A 9342-nucleotide genomic window follows, 5' to 3' on the forward strand; every position below is an offset into this window, starting at 1 on the left:
AAGAGCAACAGAAGGTAAATAAAAAAGCAATATGTGGAGGAAAAAAATGAGGTATGAAGGTAAACTAGCCAAGAATATAAAGGAGGATAGTAAAAAGCTTCTTTAGGTATGTGAAAAGGAAAAAAAAAATAGTTAAGACCAAAATTGGGCCCTTGAAGACAGAAGCGGGTGAATTTATTATGGGGAACAAGGGAATGGCAGATGAGTTGAACAGGTACTTTGGATCTGTCTTCACTAGGGAAGACACAAACAATCTCCCAGATGTAATAGTGGCCAAAAGAACTAGGGTAATGGATGAATTGAAGGAAATTTATATTAGGCAAGAAATGATGTTGGACAGGCTGTTGGGTCTGAAAGCTGATAAGTCCCCAGGACCTGATGGTCTGCATCCCAGGGTACTTAAGGAGGTGGCTTTAGAAATCGTGGAAGCATTGGTAATCATTTTCCAATGTTCTATAGATTCAGGATCAGTTCCTGTGGATTGGAGGGTGGCTAATGTTGTCCCGCTCTTCAAGAAGGGAGGAAGAGAGAAAACAGGAAACTATAGACCGGTTAGTCTGATTTCGGTGGTGGAAAAGATGCTGGAGTCAACTATAAAAGATGAAATTACAACACATCTGGATAGTAGTAACAGGTTGGTCCGAGTCAGCATGGATTTACAAAGGGGAAATCGTGCTTGACTAATCTTCTGGAATTTTTTGAGGATGTAACTATGAAAATGGACAAGGGAGAGCCAGTGGATGTAGTGTACCTGGACTTTCAGAAAGCCTTTGATGAAGTCCCACACAGGAGATTAGTGGGCAAAATTAGGGCACATGGTATTGGGGGCAGAGTACTGACATGAATTGAAAATTGGCTGGCTGACAGAAAACAAAGTAGCGATTAACGGGTCCCTTTCGGAATGGCAGGCGGTCACCAGTGGGGTACCACAGGGTTCAGTGCTGGGACCGCAGCTGTTTACAATATATATTAATGATTTAGATGAGGGAATTAAAAGTAACATTAGCAAATTTGCCGATGACACAAAGCTGGGTGGCAGTGTGAAATGTGAGGAGGATGTTATGAGAATGCAGGGTGACTTGGACAAGCTGGGTGATAGGGCAGATGCAGCTTAATGTGGATAAATGTGAGGTTAAACACTTTAGTGGTAAGAAAAGGAAGGCAGATTATTATCTAAATGGAGTCAAGTTAGGAAAAGGGGAAACACAACGAGATCTAGGTGTTGTTGTATATCAGTCACTGAGAGCAAGCACGCAAGTACAGCAGGCACTGACAAAAGCAAATAGCATGCTGGCCTTCATAACAAGGGGAATTGAGTATAAGAGCAAAGAGGTCCTTCTGCAGCTCTACAGGGCCCTGGTGAGACCACACCTGGAGTACTGTGTGCAGTTTTGGTCTCCAATTTGAGGAAGGACATTCTTGCTATTGAGGGAGTGCAGCGTAGGTTCACAAGGTTAATTCCCTGGATGGCGGGACTGTCATATGTTGAAAGATTGGAGCGGCTGGGTTTGCATACTCTGGAATTTAGAAGGCTGAGAGGGGATCTTATTGAAACATATAAGATTATTAAGGGATTGGACACGCTGCAGGCAGGAAGCATGTTCCCGCTGATGGGTGAGTCCAGAACCAGAGGCCACAGTTTAAGAATTAGAACAGAGTTGAGGAAAAATTTTTCCACCCAGAGAGTGGTGGATGTATGGAATGCTCTGCCCCAGAAGGCTGTGGAGGCCAAGTCTCTGGATGCTTTCAAGAAAGAGATGGATAGAGCTCTTAATGATGGTGGAATCAAAGGGTATGGGGATAAGGCAGGAACTGGGTACTGATCGTGGATGATCAGCCATGATCACAGTGAATGGCGGTGCTGGCTCGAAGGGCCGAATGGCCTACTCCTGCACCTATTGTCTAAATGTCTCAAATGCTGTGAATAAGGCATAACGATACCCAATTTTTGTTCTATTACACAATAAAAGTGAAGAGATTTGCATCCTTATACCTTGGTCATCAAGTAACAGAGTCTCTGGTTTGATGTCCCTGTGTGTAATTCCATTGCTGTGAAGATATTCCTGAAAGTAGGCAAAGACAAATATAAATCAGGTATTCTGAATTTACATCTTTTTCTAATTCTCCAAGCCCACAAAATATCAATCGTAGAAATGGAACAGATTTCTGGCAGAATTAGTGACACTAATAAGTCAGATACAATTGCTGGACAATCGGTTCAGAGAATATTTTGTGACTTAATCTGGGTGCACACTAGGCTTCCAGTGCCGATATGAAAGTTGAGTATGAAGGCTGGCCTGGAAGAATGATGAAACTTCTGAAGATGCTTTGGGAGGTCACCCATCCATGAACAGCATTTTACTGTCAAAGGGAACTATGGTGAGCTCCAAAATTGATCTCATTTGAAAATTGGGACAAAGCACTGTTAACCTCCTTACTGCTGGTTATAGTGCTAGTTCAATTCTGGCAGACAAAGCTCTTCGAGAGCAAACATGGGCAGGTCAATCCATCTATGATCATGCTCAGTAATGTACGTCGAAATAGAGAAAACTGCTGCTGCACGTCATAAACACTCACTTAAAACAAAGGGATAAATGATGAGGAGCACTTACCACTCCTGCTATCAGCTGCTGGAAAAACCCATCAGCATCTGCCTCGGGCATCCCCACGTCAGGCTCTGTGGGAAGGCAGATCACATTAATCAAAGGCTGAATTTGGGATCAGTTCGCAAATCATTAATATTGTCTGAAATTATGTCATTTTACATCATGCTTAAATTTAATCTCAAATCCCAGGCCTCATTTCACTCAGGTGCCCAAGTAGATGGATTCTCCAACGTGCCAATTGTACCCTATGATCAAATACAAAACAGTTGTGTACATTGCAAAACTTCTGAATGATCCATTGAGTTAAATGCATCAGAAACAGAGCATGAGCCAAATGGCTCTTCATTCCTGCTTCCCCATGCAATAAGATCATTATTGATCTGGTTTTGGCCTCTACACCACTTTCCAACTCTCTCTCTGCACCTGTAGATTTCCATGTAGTTCATATGCCTACAATATATTGTATATTCTATGGCTCTACCATAACTCTTAACGTGGAGAATTCCAAAGGATCACAACCTGCAGAAGAAATTCGTCTTCATCTCCTGATCAATGGGAAACCAATTACTCAAACTATATCCCATTTTCTCGATATCCTCACTTGGAGAAACATCGTCTCAGCATCTTGTCTGACAACACCCTCAGAATCTTGCTTCAGTAAGATCACTTCTCATTGTTCCCTACACGCTCACCCCTCGCCCCCAAATGTGAATCCCCTGATTCAAGTATGTCCTTTATTAAAGACGAGATCTAAACTGTACACAGAACGCCAGGTGTTGTCTCAGGAGCTCCCAATAAAGTTGCTACAAAATATCCTTACCCTTGTATTCCATAACCCTTACAATAAAGGCCAACATTCCATTGGCCTTTCTGCATATTTGTTTAACCTACACACCCTTTTTGTGTGCTAGAGATTGAGTTTGCACTGCAACATTCTCTAAACACCTCTCTATTTAACAATCAGGTTTTTCTTTCTTCTTTCCAGAGCAGGCAGGCAACTTCATATTTTGTTCTATATTATATTTCAAAGGCCACTTTCCTGCTCATCCACTTAACCTGTGCTCATCACGTTGCAGGCTCTTGTGTACTCTGCATCACCTGATAAGCCACTTATCTTTATATTTTCAACAAATTTGAGAACATACATCCGGTCTCCTCAGATTACAACCAATGCATCCACTATCTCTGATGCCACTCATTTGTAAAGATACAAATTTGTCCTGTTCTTTTTCACTGATAAAAATTAAAAAAAAATCCCTCTCCCTACAGACCTTTGCAATCTGTTATTACTTTCATTATTTAGAATCTGTAACTTCTCATTCCCAATTTTACAATAAGCCTCAAAAACCAACATTACTTTTGGCTTTTTACTTGTATTTCGGTAAAAACCCCATCAATATTTTTAATAATTTTCTTATGTGTCCCACATTCTTTACAATTTTTGTGGCATACCTTGTAGTTTTAAACTTTCCCAGTCCTCTTGACTACCATCAATTAATTAATCCTCATTACAACGTATATTATTTCAAAGATATAGCATCCTAACTTCCTTGGGAATTCTCCACAGATGGTGCACCCTTCTCGTGGGGCGTTTCTTCCTCCAGACTTTTGCTGTAAGTTAAGAAATACCTCCTTAAATGAGTGCTTGCACTGACATCAGACGCTAGAGAGGGCGGGCGGAACAGTTCGACAGGACTATCAGCTGAGAGGAGGAGTATTCATACACACCAGGTCCGCCTCTCTCATTTGGTTGGTGAAATATCAGCTATTTTACACGATCAGCTATATTCCAAAAGAGCTTTCGCGACGAGGGAGAAAAAGACAACTTCTGTCAAAGATTGAGAGAAATTACACCAAACCTACTTCAAACGTTGGAGAGAAGTAGGATAAATCGGTGTCCTGCAGACAGTCGGTCTAACTTAATAGAGGGAAGACTAGCAGGATCCGAAAGGGTCCGGACAGTTGTGGGTATCGCTTCTCCGCTTTTTGGCTGCATCGTCGCAAAGTGACATAGGCAGTGTACAGCTTGCCGCTTGCGTTTTTCTCCGACCTCGGAAACTGCAGAACCATGGCCGGCAAAAACCCCAAGGTTTTTATGGACATCTCTATTCAGGATAAACCCCAGGGTCGCCTAGTGATGGAGCTAAGACCAGATATTGTCCCAAAGACTGCAGAAAACTTCCGTGCATTATGCACAGGCGAGAAGGGTTTCGGTTACAAAGGCTCAACGTTCCACAGAATCATTCCTGGCTTCATGTGCCAGGGTGGCGACTTCACAAAACATAACGGCACTGGAGGCAAGTCCATCTATGGGGAGAAGTTTAAAGATGAGAATTTTCAGCTGAAGCACACGGGGCCAGGCATCCTGTCCATGGCCAATGCTGGACCAAATACAAATGGTTCCCAGTTCTTCATATGCATCACAGGGAGCAGCTGGTTGGATGGGAAACATGTTGTGTTTGGATCTGTGGTAGAAGGAATGGATGTGGTAAGGAAGATGGAGAGATGTGGCACCATGAATGGAACACCAAAACCCACGGTTAAAATCACTGAGAGTGGGCAGTTGACCTAAAGTATTTGAATTTGGAATTGTACTGTTTAAATAAAGTGTGATTGTTTGGAACTCCAAAAAAAAACACAAAAAAACGTCCGGTGCTGCTGGCAGATCAGCTCGGTGAAAGGCGCTCTTTGGTCGGCCCGAAACTTGATGATCTACCAGATGTCCAGTGTAGACAGGAAAACCTGGATCAGGGGTCGATGGACCGGACCGTGAACCGGAATACCGTCTTTATGGACCGGACGATGACAACATATTTTGGTCTTGTTCTATACAGGAACAGTACTGGATGTCAGTTTTTTCGACAATTTCTAAAGCACTTAAAATTAATTTACAATTTAGCAAATTAACTGTGCTTTTTGGAATAATTCCTCAAAATATCCGTGATATCTCTATGTCTGACCATCATGTTATTGCATTTGTTACATTGATAGCTAGGAGGGTCATTTTGTTGAAGTGGAAGGATACATCAGCTCCCACTTTGTCACAATGGTTCTCTCAAGTGATGCTATGTCTTAGTTTGGAGAAAATTAGAAGTCGAACCTTTGAACCTTTATTTGATTTTGAGAAAAGATGGGGTTCATTTGCTCGTTATTATCATTTGAGTTAATTGATAGATTTCCTCCATGATCTAATTGTAAATTTTTGGTATATATTTTTTTTCTTGCTGGCGGTTTGATGTTTATTTTTAGAGGCTTTTTGTATGACGCATGGCTCCGGGTTGTACACCTAATGGGGTTTTATCCCAGATTTTCTGCTTAGTAGTGTTTTTTTAAAAATTATCAGCAACATTTTTCAATCTTTAAAATAATGTGTTTTTTCCTCTAGACATTGTGTTGCTTAATTTGATGTACTCGTGTTATTTTTGAATAATATAATAATAATAAAAAGATTTGAAAAGAAAAAAAGAAAGAAACTGCTGAGATACAGTCGGCTAAGAGCCAAGTGCTGATAAATAGGACCCGTGTAGAATTGATGAAGTTCCTGTCTCTTTCTCCATTCATGTTTCCTCCTTACGGCAGAACTAACCCTCTCACTGTGTCAGAATCAGTGATTAAAGTTCATCCCTGCACATTGTAATTTGAACCGTCTCACTGAGGGTCTCATGGAGACACAACCCCTGCCCTCTGCACATGTGATCACATCTCCCCTGCTTCTGACATGTCAAATAACCTCAGAATGGTTTTCTGATTCAATCTGAAGGTTATGGTACATTCAGCTCATCGTCAGACCTGACAAACCATGTCTTCCCACAGCTGGTTCCACCTGTTGGTGTGTCCTCTTTCCTCCACCTCCAGAGAAGCTGCATCTCCACACAAACTCCTCACTTGAGACGACTGTCTGTACCCGTGACACAGAAAATCACAACACTGTCACTCTCCTGATACCATCCGGGAAGCGGTACCGCAACATAAAAGCCAGGACCAACAGGCTCCGGGACAGCTTCTTCCACCAGGCCGTCAGACTGATGAACTGACGCTGATCTGAGTGTACACTATATTACATTGTCTATTTTATTTATTATAAATTACAATGATTACACGTTGCACATTTAGATGGAGACGTAATGTAAAGATTTTTACTCCTGATAGATGTAAGAAATTAAGTCAATGCAATTCAATTCCTGATTCCGTATCTGAGCTGCTCGCCTCCGGATATCCTCCGTCAACGAGCTCCTTCCTCAGTCACCATCTGTGAGATTATAAAAAACAATTAAAAACGATCTATCAGACAGCTCCTGTACCCCTCCACCCCTGAACAGGTTCCCCTGTTAAAAACTCTCTGCTCAGCACCTTCCCTATTCCCTTTCCCTTTCAGACTCCCGATGTGCCAGCAGATCCGAATTCACCGTGTGGACATTTCTACCCCACAGGAGGCTGTACAAACCCGTGTCCTTCTCTGATATACAGCTCAGTGACCCCAATCCCTGTCTGCACTCGCAGCCCATGACGGTGACAGCTGTCCTAGACTCGGTAACTCACAATCTTGTAACACATAATCTTGTTCACAGCAAGTTTAGACAGTCATTAATATGAAGAGAGAATTGTTGTTTCCTGAAAGGACAGGCGAGCGAAGCTGTCTGATCCAATTCACCAGATGGTCCGGTGTTTACAAGTTAATGTGTCCCGGGACCCACACCCACACCCACTCATAACCCCGACCCACACAGACAGACAGACAGACAGACTGTCCCTTCGCCCCAAACCCCCTGCAGAACCACAAGGAATTGATCCACGGCCCGGGCTCGGTCGCAAAGTGAAAACCTGGGCTGAGGAGAGCCCGGAGACAAACACCCCGCTGCCCACTCCACCAACAACACGGCACAGCCGGACACATCTCACAACACCGGATCCGCTCCCGATGAAACCCGAATTTAATTTTGTTGTTCCAGATCGGACCCAACAAAAGGTGTTTTAAAATTGAAGCTCTCCCCTCACGTTACGTCACACAGCAGCCCCTCCCGCACGCGCCTGACGTCACCCATGGTCTCCCCGTATCTGCATCTGCTGTCACGAGCACGGTGCCTTACGTCACACACGCGCTGCTGTGCTCGAGCTTTTTCGGTTTAACGGCTGAGCTACTGAGCGCGAGGCACGCCCACCACCCGAACAGTCAACAGAGGAATTGAATTGATTGCAGAGCTGCGCTATTCCCATTGGTGCGAAGCGATGTCAATCACTGTTACACCCAATAGTGGAGGCGGACCAGCCGAGAGGGCGTTACCCGGTCTCCTGCCGCATTGCGACCTGCCCGTCAAATCGGAACAAAATCCCAAAGTAAATGTCCGCTTTCTGATTTATTTCCATTTCCCTCCGAGGGAAGTTGGGGCGTTTGTGAAGCGTCTCCTGCGGCCGGAGTCTGATGTATCGCTGAGAGGTAGGAGGAGACCGCTCGGCCCGTCGGTTTGATGCCGGTTCCCCGGGGAGGGAGAGGATGAAGACGGTGAGAGAGGGGGCGGACAGGATGTTTGTCCCGGTGGGGACAGGAGGGGCTCATCTGTGGAAATGTCTGAGCCCACGGTGGTGGCGATTCACCACATTGGGGGGCAAACACCGGCAGACTGTTGCCCTGCAAGCGGGGCCAATGGTCCGGGCAAAGTGACAATTATTTGTGTTTTGTTGAGATTGTACCGGGAATATGTTGTAAAATCCCGCTCCCCACACTAACACGGGTTATACAGACCAAAGAACAAACTGCCGGAGGAACTCAGTGGGTCGGGCAGCATCTGTGGAGGGAAATGGACCGTCAACATTTCGGGCCGAGACCCTCCCTCTGGACTGAGAGTGGACGGGAAATAGTCCGAGAAAAGAGGTGAGGGGTGGGGATGGGGCAAGAGCTGGGGAGTGAGAGGTGGATCCAGGTGAGGGGGAGGTGGGAAGGTGGAAATGGTGACAGGGGTGGGAGGTGAGTGGTTGACCTGGAATACATATACTTTATAGTCGCCAAACAATTGATACTAGAACATACAATCATCACACTGATACTTGATTCTGTGCTTCCCACTCCCTGGATTACAAATATTAAATATTAAAAATAGTAAAAGTTAGTAAATATTAAAAATTTAAATTATAAATCATAAATAGAAAATAGAAAAATGGAAAGTAAGGTAGTGCAAAAAAACCCGAGAGGCTGGTCCGGATATTTGGAGGGCGTGGCCCAGATCTGGGTCAGGATCCATTCAGCAGTCTTATCACATTTGGAAAGAAGCTGTTCCCAAATTTGGCCGTTCAAGTCTTCAAGCTTCTGAGCCTTCTCCTGGAGGGAAGAGGGACGAAAAGTGTGTTGGCTGGGTGGGTCGTGTCCTTGATTATCCTGGCAGCACTGCTCTAACAACACGCGGTGTAAAGTGAGTCCACGGACGGAAGATTGGTTTGTGTAATGTGCTGGGCCATGTTCACGATCTTCTGCAGCTTCTTCCCGTCTTGGACAGGACAACTTCCATACCAGGTTGTAATGCACCCTAGAAGAATGCTTTCTACGGTCATCTATAAAAATGACTGTGGGTTCTAGGGGACAGGCCAAATTTCTTTAGTTTCCTCAGGAAGTAAAGGTGCTGGTGGGCCTTCTTGGCAGTGAACTGTGCTTGGTTGGACCAAGTCAGGACATTTGTGATATTGACCCTGAGGAACTTAAAGCTTTTGACCTGTTCCACTTGCACACCACCGATGTAAATGGAGT

The 9342-nt window shown here is 44.3% G+C and overlaps 1 protein-coding gene across 1 annotated transcript; it reads left to right on the forward strand.

Annotated features, from left to right (window-relative positions):
• The first annotated feature begins 4635 nt into the window (after positions 1–4635).
• Positions 4636–5193, forward strand: LOC140207610 (peptidyl-prolyl cis-trans isomerase-like). The gene has a single exon (XM_072276152.1). The coding sequence runs from the start codon at positions 4675–4677 to the stop codon at positions 5176–5178; it is 504 nt and encodes a 167-aa protein (XP_072132253.1). The 5' UTR covers positions 4636–4674; the 3' UTR covers positions 5179–5193.
• The last annotated feature ends 4149 nt before the right edge of the window (positions 5194–9342 follow it).

Source organism: Mobula birostris, chromosome 13, assembly GCF_030028105.1.
Source record: "Mobula birostris isolate sMobBir1 chromosome 13, sMobBir1.hap1, whole genome shotgun sequence".
Classification (NCBI taxonomy): Eukaryota; Metazoa; Chordata; class Chondrichthyes; order Myliobatiformes; family Myliobatidae; genus Mobula; species Mobula birostris.